General features: G+C 42.8%; 1 protein-coding gene across 2 annotated transcripts in view; it reads right to left on the bottom strand.

Moving 5' to 3' along the window:
• The window catches only part of iffo2b (intermediate filament family orphan 2b), a 39732-nt gene extending 22749 nt beyond the window's left edge, over positions 1 to 16983 (bottom strand). For both annotated transcript variants that reach the window (XM_011474835.4, XM_011474836.4), the window contains exon 1: positions 15937 to 16983. In XM_011474835.4, coding sequence (XP_011473137.1) covers positions 15937 to 16412 — 476 coding nt within the window. In that variant the 5' untranslated portion in view covers positions 16413 to 16983. The remainder of the gene's footprint in view (positions 1 to 15936) is intronic.
• Between the last annotated feature and the right edge of the window lie 1807 nt (positions 16984 to 18790).

The following is an 18790-nucleotide window of genomic DNA, read 5'->3' as shown; positions in this document are numbered from 1 at the left end:
CATATGTGTGTACCTGCATGGTGTTTGCGACTGTACACACTGTGGAGACTTTTTAGGAAAACAATTGTAGTAATGTTATTTTCCAAAAAAAGCATCTTTTTTTTAGTCTTTTCATAAAAAGAATTGATGCCAAACGTTTAAAAGGTTTACAAGAATTGATTTTGTATTTACACTGAGACTAATATTGTTGGGTGGGATGAAAAAGAAAACGTGTGATGATTTTTTTAAATCATATTTTTTTTCATGAACTTCCGATTATTAAGTTGTTTTATGTCAGTAAAGTTTCATAAAGTAAGTTCAACAAGTTTGGATAAATCTTCTTTTTCTATTTTCTTATTTTCCCTGTCTTTAGTCTGTCATCTTATTTCACTTTTAAAACTTTTTTTTTTCCAATTAATTTTGATGTAAGACTATCTTGCAATACACCAACCTTTAAAATACTAATGTTTGACCGATGTAGTTTTAAAGGTAGAAAAAGATCTTTAAAAACCCTTGTGCTGTCTTAGATGACCCCACCCTTACTTTGACGTGTTCTCCCTACCATGACAAAGGTGGATAAAGGTGAAAAGATTTCATGTAATCCATGGACACCAGTGAAGATCACAAATCATTGAAGAAAAAAGGTTCAGAGCACTGTCTAGTGGGTCTACATGACCCAACTCCCAATGTTAAAGTGCCTAGGATAGCACAAGGGTTAAAAGATCTGTGGAATTCTAAGTACAAAGGTCCTTATATATGCATTACAGCCACTGGGTGCTTCATATGTATTTATACTTCTTTTTTCAATATAGTAATAGAGGGAATGAAATCTTAAACTGGTCAAACTGGGGTTAAGGGGTCTTGAGCTTTTATACCTAATTGCATATGCAAAAAGTGCTATTATTTGAATTTTCTCTGCAAAGCACCAGATATGTGTCTCATAAAGTTCTTAATCCAGGAGTATAGCAAACAAATATGTTTTTAAGAGACTATTTATTAATCAGTAACTCTCTTTTAAAAAATATTCAAAGCTCCAATATCCATCCAATTATTATCAGTGATCATGCACCAGTCTCTGTAAACATTTCTAGGGAAAAATCCACACCCTCTGGTACAACCTGGAGGTTTAATACGTCTCTGTTAAAGGACCAGGAATTTCTTGAATTCTTTAAAAAAGAGTGGGCAACCTTCTTAGACTTCAACAATACTCCAGACATCCCACCGTGCGTTCTTTGGGAAACAGCAAAGGCAGTCATGAGAGGGAAAATCATTTCTTATTCAACGCACAAAAAACGCAAAGAGAAAGCAGATTTATTAGAATTAGAAAATAAAATCAAAACCCTGGAGACTGCTTATGCTGCTTCTGCACAGGAACACATTCTGGGAGATCTGAAAAATTTAAAGCTGCAGTTAAATGACATCATTAATAAACAAACACAATTTCAAATACAAAGGCTACGACTTGAAAGATTTGAAAACTCTAATAAATCTGGCAAATTTCTGGCTAATCAGCTTAAAATTAACAGAGAAAAATCATCAATCACCTCTATTATGGACCAAACAGGAAATGTCACCCATGACCCGGTCAAAATTAATAACGAATTTGAAAACTTTTATAAAAACCTGTACACACCGCAGATCAATCCGTCAGAGCAAAGTATTGACTCATTTCTTAATAATGTAAACCTACCCAGGCTAAATGAGGATCAAATCACAAACTTAGATTCTCCGCTCTCGCCGTCTGAACTTCATGAAGCTCTGTTACTAATGCCTAATGGTAAAGCACCAGGGCCTGACGGCTTTCCTGCTGAGTTTTATAAAGAATTCTGGGAACAACTGGCACCAACATTTTATAAAACTGTCACATCTATTAATGAGAGCCAATCAATGCCACATAACATGAACTCAGCCAACATAATTCTTCTTCTAAAACCAGACAAAGATCCCACTAGTCCTTCAAGCTATCGCCCCATTTCTTTAATCAATGCAGATGTAAAAATTATCTGCAAAGCACTAGCACAGAGAATAGAAAAAATCACTCCTCACATAATCCACTTCGACCAGACTGGATTCATCAAAGGCAGACACTCGGATGATAATGTCCGTAGACTAGTTAATATAATAGACTTTGCCACCATTAAAAACCAGGAAATGACGGTACTATCGCTGGATGCTGAAAAAGCCTTTGACAGAGTTAATTGGAAGTTCCTTATTGCTGCCCTCCATAAGTTTGGTTTTGGAGAAGCATTCATCAATTGGATCAAAATATTATATCACAACCCCAATGCATCAGTTAGAACTAATAAACAGACTTCAAACAGGTTTTTTCTTGGAAGAGGAACCAGACAGGGCTGCCCACTCTCTCCTTCTCTTTTTGCTATATTCATTGAGCCTCTAGCTGCAGCAATAAGACAGAATGAGAGCATTATAGGAATAAAAACCAAACACAGCCATCATAAAATTAGTCTTTATGCGGATGACATATTACTGTTTTTAAGGAATTTACATTCTGTAAATGAAACAGCAATGATCATAAATGAATTCTCCTCCATATCAGACTATTCCATTAATTGGAATAAGTCTGTTTTATTACCACTCAACAGGAATATGGAACAAAGACTCACAATTCCAGTTAAAACAGGAAATATCAAATATCTGGGTATCTACTTTTCCCCCAAACTATCAGAACTGGTGCAGCTAAACCACACCCCATTACTGAAAAGCATACAGGACGATCTAACACGCTGGACCAACCTGCCTCTGTCCCTTATGGGCAAGGTAGCCACGGTTAAAATGAAAATCTTACCCAAAGTTAATTATCTCTTCTCAATGATTCCCACACAACCGCCATTAAAATGGTTCAAAACATTAGACTCATCCATATCAAGCTTTCTATGGAACAACAAACCTGCAAGAATTAGTCTAAAAACTTTAAAATCTGCAAAAAGCTGTGGAGGATTAGAACTACCTAATTTCCACAAATACTTTCTTGCAAATAGATTACAATATATCTTAAAATGGTTAAAAAATAATCCAGAAACCAACTCATGGTTAGACTTGGAACAGGTGTTATGTGGAAAGATCAACCTGTCACAGCTACCATTTATTAGCCAAATAGTTAAAAAACAGGATTGTTTCAAAAGCATTAATATAAATGCCACCTTAACAGCCTGGTGGGAATTTCTCAAAATATCAAAATCATCAATTCAACCGTGCAAAATGACACCCATCTGGAACAACCCGGACATCCTTATTAACAAAAAAATGATTCACTTCCCAGCTTGGCAAGCAGGGGGCATAAAACAACTAGAGCACGTAATTATTGATAGAAGATTCATAACCCCCCAGGAACTTCAAGACAAACATGGAATAAATAACTTCTTGGAATATCAGCAACTTAAATCAAGTATTACTAAAAAGTATAAAATTAAAGACGACGATTTAAAGCTACCAGATGTAGTTACCACTCTGATTAATTTTTCAATGAATAGAACTCTCTCCAAAATATACAAACTTTTATGCAATTTAGATAACAATATTGCCCTTCCAACAAAAAAATGGGATGCAGATTTGAGCATCAGCACAGATGAAAGCTTCTGGTCAGAACTTTGTCTAAACACCTTTAAACTGACAAAAAGTTCAAATCTACAGCTAATCCATCTCAAAACTCTTCACAGAATTTACTACACTGGACAGAGGATGTTCAAGATGGGTCTCAGTAACTCAGACATTTGCGAGCACTGTGATAATAATCTACCCGACAGCTACATGCACGCACTGTGGTTCTGCACTCCTGTCAGGGCTCTCTGGCAGCAGGTATGTGCCGATTTATCAGTCTGGCTTAAGGTTTCAATCACTGCCTCACCGTCACTTTGTGTGCTTGGTGACATGAGTGCCATCGATATAGAAGAAGGATTAGCATCTATCATTTTCATAACTCTTTGTATTGCCAAAAAAACTATTTTAATAAATTGGAAAAACAAGAAAAATATAAACATAAGTCAACACAGAAATCTGCTGTTTGATCATATCAGCTTGGAAAAAATGACAGCCCAAAGCTCAAGTAACTTTGAAAGAATTCAGTCTCTCTGGTCTCCTGTGGTTGACTCCATGACTTAGGGGGTGGAGGGCTTGGTCGTCGCTGCTCCTTGCCCTTCTGCCGTGGTTTGGGGTGGGGGTCGGGGCTTCCGGTGCCTGGCGGGGGCGGTGGGGGGCTCCGTTGGTCGGGGGGTCGGGTCCGGTGCCTGGGTGGGGCGGGCTGGGGCGCTGCGTGGTCCTCTGGGCTTGGGTGTGGGGGTGCGTGGTGGGGGGGTGGGGTGGTGGTCTGGCTTGGCTTGGGGGGGTGGTCCCTTTGCCTGTGCTGGGGGGGGTTGGCGGGGGGCCCTGCTCGGGTGGGGGGGGCCCAGCGGCGCCGGATGGGCTGCCCATCTGCACCTGGGGCTGGGATCGGCCCTTCCCTGGCTCTGGGGCGGGACGGGACAACCCTCTCGGGGCCCCCGGTCGCTCTGGGTATCACCCGCTTCGGCTGCGGGGTCTGGGGTGGGGTGGGGTGGGGGGCTTGTCGGCCCTGTCCTGTGGGGGGGCGTTCTGGGGGGGAGGGGGGGCCCATTATTAGTACGGGTCGGGGGGGCTAGCGGGTCGGGGTCTCCGCTGAGGCAATCAGTGGTTGCCTCGGCCGGTTGGCCTCCTCGGTCCCGTCGAGGCCTGACCAGAGCTCTTCTAGGGCCGGCGTCTGGGGGTGGGGGCCTGGGCTTGCTCCGGGGGGGGGCGACGCTTTCTGGCTCCTCTCTCTCTGTGTGGGGTGGGTGGTGCCGGGCCTGGGGTGTCGGCGCCTCCGGGGGTGGGCCCCTGGGCTGGGTGGCCCTGGCCCCTTTGCTGGGGGTGGGCTGGGGGACGGCTGTTTGACCACCGGGGGACAGTCTACCAGCTGTCCCCAACTTACCCCCTTCCTTATATAACCTCATATTAGGGTGAGGGGGTGGGGGGTTTAGCCTGCGATGCGCCTTGGGGGGGGGCTACTTGGGAGTGGCCCCCCCCTCCTATGGTTGCCGTATGGAGTGGGCCCCCCCTCTTTCGGTTTTATTTGCACCTTAGACACGTAGGGTCCTTGGTAGGGGGGGTGCTTGGACATCACTGCAAGCAAGCAGCAGATGTCCTCCTGGCACCCTACCCGCCAATTTTAACCGCACCTTAGACATTTAGGGCCCCTTGGTGTGGAGGGTGAGGGGACATCACTGTGAGTAATCAGGAGATGTCCCCTTAGTGCCCTACTCGCCAATTTTAACTGCACCCCCCTTAGTACACACACCCCTCCCCCTTCAATATATACATTCAAACATAAACACACACACATGCACACAAACACCCTCTCAAACACCCATACACGCACACACATTTTACAAGGAAGGTGGGACCTGGGTCCATCTGTCCCCTACCCCGTCCCTGGTGGGGGGTGCGGGCCTCTTGGCGATGGCGGCCGTGTCCCTTGGGTGCCGGCTCCCTGGGCCCGGCGGTGCTCTCTCCGCGCGGTGGGGGGGTTCATATTACACCTGAGCCGGGGGTGTTCGTGTCCCTGGGGGGTGGGTCCTGGTCCTTGCCCCTGGGCGCTGGGCCCCGCCAAACTTCCAACATGGCCGAGCCTGGTCGGGCCATATTTATAACATCCCTTATGGGCCGCCCTTTTTTCCCCGGGGTTCCCCCCTCCTGGGCGGGGGCGGCGGGCCCCTGCCTTGCTCCTACCTGGACCAACCGTGGGCCGGGTGGGTGGCTGCCTGGAGTGCGGAGCGGGTCTCCCTTGGGGGGTCCTGGCTCGTACCTGGGGTCGGGGCAGGGGGATGCCCGGAACTCCTGGGTGGTGGTGGGGTGCTCGTCTGGGGCTGTGGGCGTCCCTCTCCGGTGGGGCCCTGCGTTGGGCTCTTCCGGCGCGGCGGGGGGCTGCTTTCCTGGCTGGGCTGGGGCGGCGCTCTCTTTCCCTCTGCGCCTCCCTGCTCTCTGGCTCTGGGGGCCTCGCGGCGGTCCTGCTGGCCCTGGCCTGGGTGGCGGTCTTGGTCGCCCGGGGGGCGGTTGTTCCCTGCCTGTTCCCGGTGGCGCTGGGGGAATTCCGGCTGCCGCTGCTGCTGCGGCGGGGGTATGGGTGTGGGGGTGGCTGGGCGCTCCTCCTCCTTCTTTTCACATTCCACCATCCATTTTAGAAGAACATAAACACTCACCTGAGCACAGGTGTTAGCTCACCTTTGCACTAATAGTTTGCATGATTGAATGAATGAAAGATTTCACACTAGTTGGTTTAAAGGCATAGGTATGCGTTCGTGAACACTATCTGTTTTGTGTGCATGTTGACATGTGGACATTTCTGCGGCTAGCAGGTGTGTTGATAATATTTGAGTGTGTGTGAACAGGCCCCGCCCTTTTTGTACTACATTTGAACCGTACCGTAACGATAAACAACCAGTAAACCTGTCTGCTCTATGCTGCTTCATGGTCTTACCCCCCTTCCCCTCCTATTATCACCCTCCTACCCCCCCCTCTCTCTTGTTCCCCTCTTTCCTTTTCCGTCCGGTCCAACACCAAAGATTTTCAAACATGATTGAAATTAATAAAGTTTGGCCTCAATTACAAAAGGGGTTTATTCAGACATACCTTTGGTTTGTCTGAAGATGAATAACCCCTCTTGTTAGAATAAAATATGTCCAACACAAGAGGCCCTCAGCTCTCATCTGTTTGCCTAGCTGTTGGACAGGACAAGTTAAAAAAAAAAAAAAAAAAAAAAAAAAAAAATATGTTTTTAAGCTTGCATAATCTTTGTTTGTGTCAGAAGATTTTCATGATCCACCGCAAGACTTAAGTCCAATTTCAAAAGTGCAGGATCCAGGTGAAACGGAAAGATGCAGCTCAACAAAACAAAATAACTTGTTCCTGATTTTCATTGCAACAAAGAGTTTGGTAAAGCATATAAAACACCGTCTAACATGTAAAAAGCTTTAGTTAGGACATGTTTAATCTGCTGTCAAGATCTGGCTCCAAACGGATTTGAATGATAATTAATGTGTGCATGCGTGACTTGTTTTCACTGCACAAAACAATAATCTCACAGTCTGTACACCAAAGCCATTTCCAATCCTGTTTTTTTCTGGCTTGGGGGCAGACTGGGCATAATCCCTGCAGGTATACGACAAACATGAAAGTACTTTTTTATGATAATTACCAACAGTTTCCAGTTAAACGCTCTGACCTGGGAAAAAAGGGAGATGATTACTTCAGTAACTTTTTCAAATAGCTGTAATTACCTTAAGAGGACAGACTTGAAAAAATGTCTCTTGGTTATCAAAGCTCTCAGTTACAAATGTTTAGGAGAAAAAAAGTTTACCAGAGCTAAAAAAAACACACAAAAACATACTTTTCATCATAGGTTACATGCATCCTTTGTCTTGCTTAATGTAAAGCACATCTGTAATGAATACAGATGTGCATGTACAAGCAGCATCACAGTGTAATAGAAATGAATTTCCCTCAAATTCTTCTAAACTCACATCTAATCCTTTTGGTCAATGGCGTATACTTAAATAGCGCCTTTCTTCCTACAAGGACAAGGCCCTTTACAGTCACGGACCCATTCACCCAGTCACACACGTTCACACACTGGTGGCGGCTCTGCTGCCAAATACAGGTTCCTGCCTACCACCAGAGGCAAGGTGGGGTTTGGTGTCTTGCCCAAGGACACTTTGACTCATGGGTGTGCAAGGCGGGAATTGAACCTGCAATATTACGATCATGGGATGACCGCCCTACCGCTGCACCACGGCCGCCCGTGGAACTGATGTTCTGATGAACTGTATGTTGTTTTAGTTCCCATGCACGACTGAAGGACCTCTAGAAGGTTTTCAGCAGAAGGATTTGACCCCTTTAATCCTTTAATGTCAGCCTTCGATGGGGATGTTCCTTTGACAAATGGCCTGGATTTGTGTGGTTCCATGCAAGAGCACAGTGTGCAAGCCCAGGCCATGTTTGGGTGGAGTTCTGTAGAAAACATTAAAACACCAACAACAAAGGAATGAAGATCTTCTGGCACAGATCCTCGGGGTGTGTCGGTGAAGTTACATAACTCATAATGGATCCCTGAAACATCTTTACAAGACAATTATCTTTTGTGTCTCTTAGCACACACACCTGTGTCTTGATGTCCCAACAGTGTTAGTGACAGTAGAAAAGCTGGATAAAATTCAGTCTAAACTTGAAGGAGCTGCATTTCCAGAAGAAAATACAGGGTCTAATGCTATATTGCTGAATGAAAATAAAAATTAAAGGTTAATATTGGCCAAAAAAAAAAAAAAAAAGAAATTATCAAAGATGTCCATAAATAAAGTGAAAACATCCCAATAACAAAAAAGATTTTTTGTAAAACGTGAGGGCCGGGTTTCGAACCAGTGAGCTTCTGCACCAAGGATTCCCCATGTTTTTTTGTGATTTAAGATATGAAATGTGCAGAATAAAGAAATAATCTGTGCATTAGGAACCTAAAAACAAGATCTTCAATGCATCAAAGGTATAAATGATCAACATTAAAGATCCTTTTATCATTTTATGATGCAGCAGTGCAAAACCTACAGATTTGCTTCTCTTTTTTTGATTGTGACCATTTCTTTGTTGGGGAGGGGAAGATACTTCATTTGTAAAACCTTTACCTATTTTTTTTACACGAAACCCCCCAAGTTTTATGGCCCCAATGTATGATGGGATAATCAAGAACATATTTGCCATACTGGCAATGAAAGATGGCTTTTATAATGAAGAAATGATCATCTCTAACACAGATTGTTAGTCTGGAATAAACCACTTCACAAATATGAAATGAAAGATCTGTCGACCGAGCATCACAGAAAATGTTTGTGTGTGTGTGTGTGTGCATGCGTGCATGTGTGTGTGTGTGCATGCGTGCATGTGTGTGCACAGAAACAGATTAAAACTGTAGAAAATATAAACATTGTCTGTTATAATGAAGGGAAAATGTTTTAAGTTTAGTCTGATCTTGAGAATTTTAGTGTTTACAGTAACTCCCTAACTTATGAAATATTTTTTCTTTGAGGTTGTGTTTGTGTTGAGTTTACTGTGAACCCAGATCAGACTAGAGTTATGCAGGCAGGCCTTTTTTCCTTATAATCTCACATCCTGCTGCATTTGTTCAGCATAGGAAGTTGGTAAAAACCAAATCAAAAGAAGGAACACCCTCAGGAAGAGGGGCGTAAGGCAAACACCTCACTTCATCAACAAAACTAACAGCTATAGACAGATGCATGATGCATGCCTGACAAAAAGGCTTTTGTGCTGTATTTTTCCGGGGTTTTGTCATCAGCACATCAACTTAGAAGTATGTGAACTTTAGTTGCTTCCGCCATTTTAAAAAAAAAATGTTTTGTTAATCGAAAATGTAATGTCTATTTATTATAGGGATGGGCCGATTTCATTTTTTTAAGCCAATACCGATAACCGATATTTCCCGTGCAGCTGTGGCAGATAGTCGATATTTAAGTGTCTACAGTAACACAAAGTTTAGATTTCCATTGTTGCGTTGTTAGAAATGCACAACTATTCTTTGCTATACAATCGCATCGTACTTTACCTTTTTAACATACAGCAAAGGATCTCATCGGAACAAATATCACTTTAAAACTTTGAAAGTATATCTGAAAACATTCAGATTATTCGTTCATTTATTGACTATTAGATAAAACTGTAAACTAGGCCTGCACAATAAATTACAAATTTATCCTTATCGCCATATCAAGGTATGCAATACACTCAAAAGTCGGCGAAAATAGCAATAAATGGTCACCGTAACCCTCGTGCTATCCAAGGAACCTTTAATGTTGGGAGTTGGGTCATCTAGACCCACTAGACAGTGCTCTGAACCTTTTTTCTTCAACGATTTGTGAACCTCACTGGTGTCCATGGATTACATGAAATCTTTCCACCTTTATCCACCTTCGTCATGGTAGGGAGAACACGTCAATGTAAGGATGGGGTCATCTAAGATAGCACAAGGGTTAAATGTGGTAAGACTATCCCATGCCGCTTTAAAGTATTCAACGAATCAAATAAATCATCGGATGGACTCTTTCACGTGGTCATTTGGAGTGTAATTTAGGTTATGTTGACTCTAATTTAAATGAAACTGTTGCAGTTAACTAGCGTTGATCACTTGTTTTCCTTATATTAAGCAGCCCTAATGTAAACCATATGCTTCCCAGTCTTGTTTAAGTTAATTAGGTCTTAGTATGGAACTTCAAATGAGTCAAAGGACACAATCCAAAATCAAATGTCCTTACAGAAGATATAAGTGAATGAGCCGGTTCTCAGGAGGATAGCGAAGTTATTAAAAATAAGATATTAGGTGATAATTTTCCATGAAATATTTTATTGAATTTGTTTTAGCAGGATTTAAATATTATGTTCAATATAGCACCAAAACCATGTAGTTTGAAAACAGCAAACATACCGATAAGCAAAAGATTCTGAGTTAACAGTTGGCGGTAATTGTTATTTGACTTAATCTCTGCTTTCTGCTGTGCAGCATTTTACCCTGGAGCAGTTGGATTTGTGATTTCCCACAAGAATGTGACTCCTATCACACAAATAGTTTCCAGTTGGTCTTGTCTATGCTTCTGCAGGCCCGGTCCACCCTTGTGGTAAAGCTCTCTGGTTAGCCGCTCAGTTCTCCAACATGATTTCTGAGTTTGCTGTACATTTTAAAGTTGCGGCAGATTTAACACCGCTGTCAAGATGCCTGCACACTGCCTTCCTGTCTCTCCCATACACAACATTATATACAACGTATGGTGTGTGTGTGCGTGTGTGTGTGTGCGCAATGGCATGTGTTTGTTTTGAAAAGCGCCTGGCATTTCCTCTGAAATAACAAGCTTTTGAAATATGGAGGTTATTGAGGCTGCATGCTGTGTCAGCATGAACTGAGGTGGCAAAAGCTTCTTAAAAAGCCAACCGGTCTGAGCAAGACAGGCTAGACGCTTTATAAAACATAAGGAATATTTAGTGTTAGTTGTTCTTAATGTTTAAGCAGGTGTCTGAGTTTGTGTGAGAATGGAGCGAGACTGAACAGGCCTTTTTGTAAAAGGTAAAAAACAAACATCCAATGGAATCTGAGTTTAATTTCATTCTCATGTAAGACAGGTGCAACCCTGCACTCCTGCTCTCAGCTGTATAATAATCGAATAATAAAGTAAAAATGCATGGAAAAGCAGCAGCTCCACAGAAAATGCATCCGTAAACTGAAATCTTACAGATCTTCTCACTAAGTTGCATCACGTGTGATGATGCAGCTAAACAAGTGCAAGTATATAACATTTCCAATTAAAAATACATTATAATTCATTAAAAGGCTAGGAAAAGGATTTAGGAAAGCCACTTTTTTCCACATGCTTGAATGTAAACTTGTCTCAGAGTCCCTAAGATGTTCTTTTCCAGTTTACATTGGATTTGGGATTTAGCTGTGTTCATAGTTTTCGCCATAATTAAGATGTCATTGAGTGCAAGTGTACATATTTTTAGGCAACGGCAGAGAGCTTTGACTGAAAGGAGTCAGTTATCAACAGCTTTGCATTTTTAATGATTCCACTCAGGGCCATCCAGATTCATTGGGAAGATGGCACGAGCAAAATAAAGACTTAAGTAGTAATGACCTGCAGATTGTCTGTAACCCTTGTGCTATCCTAGGCACTTTAATGTTGGGAGTTGGGTCATCTAGACCCACTGTACAGTGCTCTGAACCTTTTTTCTTCAATGATTTGTGATCTTCACTGGTTTCCATGGATTACATGAATTCTTTCCACCTTTATCCACCTTTGTCATGGTTGGGAGAACACGTCAATGTTAGGGTGGGGTCATCTAAGATAGGACAAGGGTTAAAAAGGCAAGAACATTCTGCAAATTCAAAACAACAAAGTACAGAGGGAAAGCCGCATGGAGATCATTGTCTTAGTGAACTGAGCTTTACTTCTTTGCATCTCTCTGTATCTCGGCAGCAGGAAGTCTTCCCACTTGAAGAGGCCCAGCACAGTGCGGCGGCTGCGTGCCAGGATGCGGTGCAGAGCTGGCTGGATGCGGAGACCTTGGTGCTAGGTGACGGCTCAGAGAAAATCCTTCTCATTAACACAGCCGGGATTATAAACGGCGCAGGTCGGCACCAACTCCACGACAGTCAAACGAGGCGTGTCGCTATTCAGAAAGAAATATGATCTACCTAACACAATGCAGTTATAAGCTTCCAAACTAATGTTAATTTGTTAAATATTCTTATTCTTGCAAAGCTTGAATTCTGCTTTCAGCTATAAGGCCTCGTTCTTCCTCTCATCCCTCTGCAGCACAGGAACTGAGATCAAAGCCCCAGAAAAATGCCTTCACCGAAGTCTGGTTGCATTGATCCACACACTCTAAACTCAGCAGCATTTGAATAATTCATGCTTAGAAAACAGGCCCAGGAGGCCTGGAAGCTGGTCTGGTTCTGGTCTGTGTCCACTTTTGCTCCCACACTGACCTAGCAGGAAGAGTGTTTGGCCCTTACAGACATCCAATTAGGAACAGCCAGAGGAATCAACAAGAATCACTGTTTCAAATCTCAGCTTCAGCACAGTTTGTCTCTTCATGTCTCCTTTACAGCAGGAAGAAAAACAAAAACGTGCATTTTAAAGAACCTAGAGGCACTTAGAAAATTGTAAATTAGTCTCTCTAGTGCTTCTCTCTTATCTCAATAGCTGCATCCTGCTGCAATCTTCAGCAAAAGCCATGCAAATAACTGTAAACTGCGTCTCACTTCATTTTGCATTCTTTGGCATTAACTAGGCTGACATTTGATCATGCAGCAGACTTTAAATGCATCGTTTTGCATGTGCAAATGTCTGTTTTTCCTCCAGATCGGTTTGTCTGTACAGCTCTACAACAGCTTTCCGCATGGCATGCAAACGAAACCCAAATGTGAAATTTATTTAGATCACATAACAGTGGTCTGTTTTCAGCCTCCAGGATGCTATAAACAGTCTAATCTGTTACTGGGTATGGGCCACTCCTTCTATGGCCTTTTTTAACATCATTGCCTATAGTTGCGATACGTATTGAGACTCGCTATAACTACCCTATCGGTACATTTAACTAACATGGCTGACAATGGAATGGAACGTTTTGCCCTGGAAGAAGGTACTATTATGCATCATAATGATGAGTAAGAGAGCCCACAGTCCAGACAGAGAGGCACAATGTGGACATGTATCTAAGTTGGCCGATTGATCTTAAAGGTCTTTAAAGGAACGTTTCATTAAAACACTACAAATGCTGATAAAGACATAGATGACAGAGTCTGGTCTGAATGAACTTGACTGGCCTGCACAGAGTCCTGACTTGAACCACATAGAACACCTTTGGGATGAATTGCAGCGGAGACTCAGAGTCAGTCCTTCACCAGCATCAGTGTGTGACCTCATTCATGCGCTTTTGGAAGAATTGTCAAAAATTCCTAAAAACACGCACTCCTAAACATTTGGACAGCCATTCCAGAAGAGTTGAAGCTGTTAAAGTTGAACCGACATCATATTAAACTCTATACGTTAGGAATGGGATTGCACTTGTTAAAAAATCAACACAAATTTTGACAATAATTCTACCTTTTTTTCCCTATGTTATGTTTAACTTTTAAGATGACAAGTAAACACAACATCCAAATTAAACTGTTTCATTGTGGTTTGCAAAAATAGAATACTAAAATGTGAAAGGGACACATCCCAACCCGAAGGAACATAAACAAAAGACTAGTTTACTGTACCAACACATGCTAGGGGAAACCAGAAACAGTCCACAAAGCCATCGATTGCTGTGAGTGCCACCGCTTTTTTAATACTTTCATAAATCAGCCTGCTCCTGTGGAATCATGGGAGATTTCATTTGAGAGCAAGGATGCCTTACAAAGCTGTCTGTATGTGGCACAGAGCGGAGCAGAGGGGTGGAGGGGGCTATAGAAGGGTGGAGTGAAGGAATGGTGGAGCACAAAGAGCACAGAAGAAAAGATGGGACTCATGGACTGAATGCTGAAACGTGACTGTTGTAAAGAGGATTAAGAGCCGAAGAGAAAACAAAACACCGAGCTGTGGATTCCTGATGCAATTACTGAGGCAAGGCGGGAGAGAGCACAATAAATGTAACTACTGGCACAGAAACACAGAAAAGGTGTCTGATTCCTCCTTTTTGATATGTAAAAATGTCTAAATAAGAATCCTAAAAGTAACCTTGATGATTGTTTAACAATAATGCTTCACTAAATAAAATAATCACAACTGACTTTACTAATAATCTCCCAAAATCCAAAGCTCTTAGTTCAAGATTTTGAAGCTTTGAATGTGGCCCCTGGCACAGTCAGAAATAGAAATGCACAAAAAAGGATATGACAAGATTATGGAGGATGACTGGACAGGATATCTGTTTTCCCAGTGGAGTGTGAGAGCGCACACATTCTGTGTGACTGAGTCAGCTTGCTCACTGGAAAGTTAGCGGTCGTCACGGGCAACAGAGCCTTGTTCAAATGCCTCTCCGTTTGAGTCATGACGCTGAACAGAAGCTGGCGGTTACACGACATCGTCTCCTTCTAGCAGTCAGCCAAGTCTGCAGACTTAATGTGACTTGGAAAATAAAACACAGCATGGGTGAGTCGTGCAAAAAGGATTTCCTCAGTGGAGCGACAAAATAAAAGCTTCGACTTCCTTCGAGGGAAGTAGCTGAAGTAACTTTAGCCCCGTGCTATCTGCCATATCCTCGTGATGAGGCCTGGCCTACAACATCCACAGAAGGAGAAGAAATATTAGTATCCAAGAAACCAGAAAGTAAAAAATATATCAATGGCCAAATTTTTAGATTTTAAGTTTTTAAATGAAATGGTGAGAATAAGTATAACTCCACATTTTAGGTGAATCTAGAAAAAATCCTGCCTTTTTAAATGACTTTTTTAAACTTATTATCAGCACTGCCTGGAACATTTAAAACATTGCTCTTGTTTCCTGAAAATTTTGATTTTTTTTTAAGAAAGGAGGTTTTATATTTTGGCTATCAATATGTGTCTCAGTGACAAATATTTGTTATAAATTAAAAAGAGAATAAAAATCAAAAAAGAAGAATGTTTCACATTTTTGTGGCCAGCTAAATCTGCTGTACCAGCTGCTTATTAAAAAAGTAAAGTCTATCTCCAGGTCCAGAGCTATGGGGGAAGCAAGGGAAGCACCTGCCCCATTGGAAAAAGCTTTGTCCTCCCCCAAAGTTTGAGTCAATATTAGTATTATAAAGAAAGATAAAGAAATCATCAATAAGCTGCTTTAATCATGGCAAAAATAAAAAAAGCAATATTTTAATTGCATCTCAGCTAAAAAAATGCTGTTATCAAATTAACAACAAGAACAAAACAGTTTGAAATTTGGATCCTTTCATTTGTAAAGGCCTTCCACTCTGCTGTTCTCATTTGCCACCCTTCTAAAATTGTCTTCCCCCCTCCCGACCCCCCATGTAACATCTTCAAGTTCAAGCTCCACCACTGCCTATCTCTTAAATATATTATGTTTGCTTTATAAACAACAGGCATCGCTACATGGAAAAAACTTTGGACTTAAGTCAGTTGAATGGCTGCAATATAAGTTCAATGACCCACAGGGTTCTATATAAAAAAAACTGAGCCTGATGTCGACTCAAGACAAGTGAGCAAGTCTAACCACTCCTGGCTTCTAAACTCAGGATGCTGGAAAGTGATGTGGGGTCAAAGTGGGGCAGAGGTCAGGAAGGGAGTGGGTCAGGGTGGATGATGTGCTTTTGAGATGTAAGTGGAGAAGTCCATGTGATTCGCACTAAATCCTTCATATTTAGTTATTGTGGCCCCCAAACAAGAATTGAAGTAGATACATTGGTCTGGACTGGACTCACTTTTTCCTGTAGTCGTCCCTCTCCCTCTTGACTTTTGCCAGCACGTTGTACAGCGCCCTCACTTCTGGGGTGATGGTGTCAATTTGAACCCCAACTCCATCTGGGTGCGTCCACGTGACTCCAGGCCCCTGCAGGGTCTCATAGCGCTCTCCTTGCCTCCGGATGTGGGTGAAGCTCCAGATGGTGCCGGGCAGTCTGGATCCGGGACCGTCCGTCTGCACGGCCACCTCGCGGGCGAACGGGTGTCGGTACTGCGGTCGCTGCAGGGCCTGCTGCAGCTGGCTCTCCAGCACTTTGTTCCTCCTCTCCAGCTCGTGGACTTTGGCGAGGAAGCAGCGGAAGCGCAGGTTGAGGGTTTTCAGGACGTGGATGTTGGAGCCCAGGTCGTTACGCAGGGCGCTGGTCACCGCGCCCGAGCCCGCTGGGACGCTGCACACCGGGCCAGGCACGGAGTCGGAGAAAAACAGCGAACTCATGTTGGAATGAAAAGACAATGAAAAACCACAATCCAGCTTTATGCTTTCGTCTGTTTTACAGACAAATAAATGCCATTTTCCTCCGATTTATCCTCGAGCTCCCACTGACAGTGCGCTCCTCCTCACAATGCAGATGCGGGGACGGAGGAATAGTCCATCACTGTCCAGCTGGGTTTTTTTTTTGTTTTTACCCCGCGACGTTACCATGAACCCCTGCAGCCAAAACAACTCCGGGAAGTCCTTTAAGAGCCACAGAGGACAGCATCTCCTGAAGGGACGGGAGTTTGACGCAGGGCGCAATAAGCTCCAGGCGCACTTCCCCTCACGTCTGCCCCTTCCTCAAGAGCCGCCGCCGCCGCTGCTGCTGCTGCTGCGTGGTGGTGATGATGATGACAAGCCGGCTGACTGATGAGGAGGAAGGCCCACCTTCTGTCTCTATCATACCGTCTAGGGTGACTCCATCCGGTCTCCATACAGAGCGGCGAGGCAGGATTTGGCACCGCAGAGCCCTGCCTCCGTGAAGATCAGGTTGCAAAGTGCTAAACTCGGCACTATCACCTACATCGACCCCTCACACGTCCCACCCTCCGCCCTCCTGTGGCAGAAACCGAAAGCAGCGCTCATTTCAAAACCTTAAGCCTTTCCACCAACTGCTGCAGGCTTAATAGATTCATGTCAAACTCTGAAAACAGAGGCAAAACCTCCCTACTGGAGTTTTCATCCGCTCTATCACATTGTGTGTACACAATGTGTCCCATTTTGTCTTCAAGGCTCATCTGTACAGTTAATGTGTGATACATGAAAGGAGATATTGAAGCGTTTAAGGGTTGAAATGGACAAATAAATATTTTTATGGTAAAATGAATGAAAATGGGCTGTTGAAATCCTTTAGAAAAAAAAATAGGTCTCCTCTCCTTTTCTTTTTTGTTTCCCTAAGGACAGGCATGTCCAAAGTCCATCCCGTTCAAATCTCTACTGCCTTGCCTGCTCAAGTTATAAAAGCAACAATATGCAGACCCATAAGCACATTCTCAGAATTACGATTTTTTTTTATTGTGTTCGGCTAAATGTTATTATAAGCTGTTGTAAATTTGTGGCAACAACCTGTCTTCTTTACCTTTAGAGCCTTACAGATACAAACCACAATGGTTTGCAACTCTGAATTACATTATTTGTTTTATTTTCCTGTTCTCATGATTTACATGTAAAAGTTTACAGCGAGCATTTAATGGGGAATAACACTTCAGATTCTGTGTTGACGAAAGTTTTTTTTTCCACCGACAGACTTTTTGGTCTTCAAATTGGAATTTCACTGTAATTTTGAATGCATTTCTCTGAAAGTTGATTTTGGTTTGATTCCTTTCAATGTGAAGAAATGAAAAGTTTCCCATTGGAGAAAAAAAATCAATCAATCGGTTCATTTGCATTTTATGTTATAACGGTACAAATAATGCAAAACAAAGGTTGGCCCTAACACATTTTCACCACACCAAATCTGGCCCTTTTTGCAAAAGTTTGGACACCTCTGCTTTAATAGCATTTTCAGTGGTGTTTTCCTTGTTTTTCCACTTTATACCATAATAGATCTATATGTTCTATTGTTACGTGAAGCCCTAACACTTTTTGTGTTTCTTAAAGTTACATATTGTTCCTGAAGTAGCTGTCCAAACTGGATTTTTGGGTTACAAAAATGATAGATTTGCTCTATTCTATTACAAAGAGGTAAACAGAAACAATTTGTACCTGTACTGCATTGCTTTGACTGTGTGTGCTGCTTCTCTGTGGCTCAGGTGCTGTTTTGTAGGTTAATCTGTTCATAATCCCCACCAGATGGCAGCTATAATGGGCATAAAAGCTTCAGTGTGTACAGGAGTACGGAAAAGAATATGCAATAAATCTTTTCCTGCAATAACATTCAAGAAAGTATATGATTGATAAGGGCATTTGAAGTATTAATAGCTGTTTTGCAAAATCAGTGCCCAGCTGTTTCAAAATGATCTTTATGGTGCATCACACTGAGTAAGTGAAGCAAGTAAGCCAACACATGATCTGCCCTCCAGTTTTCCCTGATTGGCACTGCTAGGTGTTCACATGATGGTATTTGGAGCAGTAACACTACACCGATGTTCAGTTCCTAGTGTGAAGCAGGTGACCCATTTGTGTTATCAGAGCCAAAGGTTTTTTGTGTTAGTTTCCTAAATAGGCGGTGTAGGTACCGGATGTTCTCGGGTTGCCGGATGTTCTCGGGGTCCTTCAGGGTCCTTCCAATGAGTTCTATCACTAGAGGAGACATCACGTGGTTCCTCATGGGAGGAGAGCACCGCCATCTTGGTGAGGTCAAGTTTTGAAGACCAAACCACTTTTATAACATTTAATAA

Source organism: Oryzias latipes, chromosome 5 (assembly GCF_053564925.1).
Source record: "Oryzias latipes strain Hd-rR chromosome 5, Olatipes_Hd-rR_3.1".
Lineage (NCBI taxonomy): Eukaryota > Metazoa > Chordata > Actinopteri > Beloniformes > Adrianichthyidae > Oryzias > Oryzias latipes.
The sequence above is the reverse complement of the archived record's forward strand: the minus strand, read 5'-3'. Positions and strand labels throughout refer to the sequence as shown.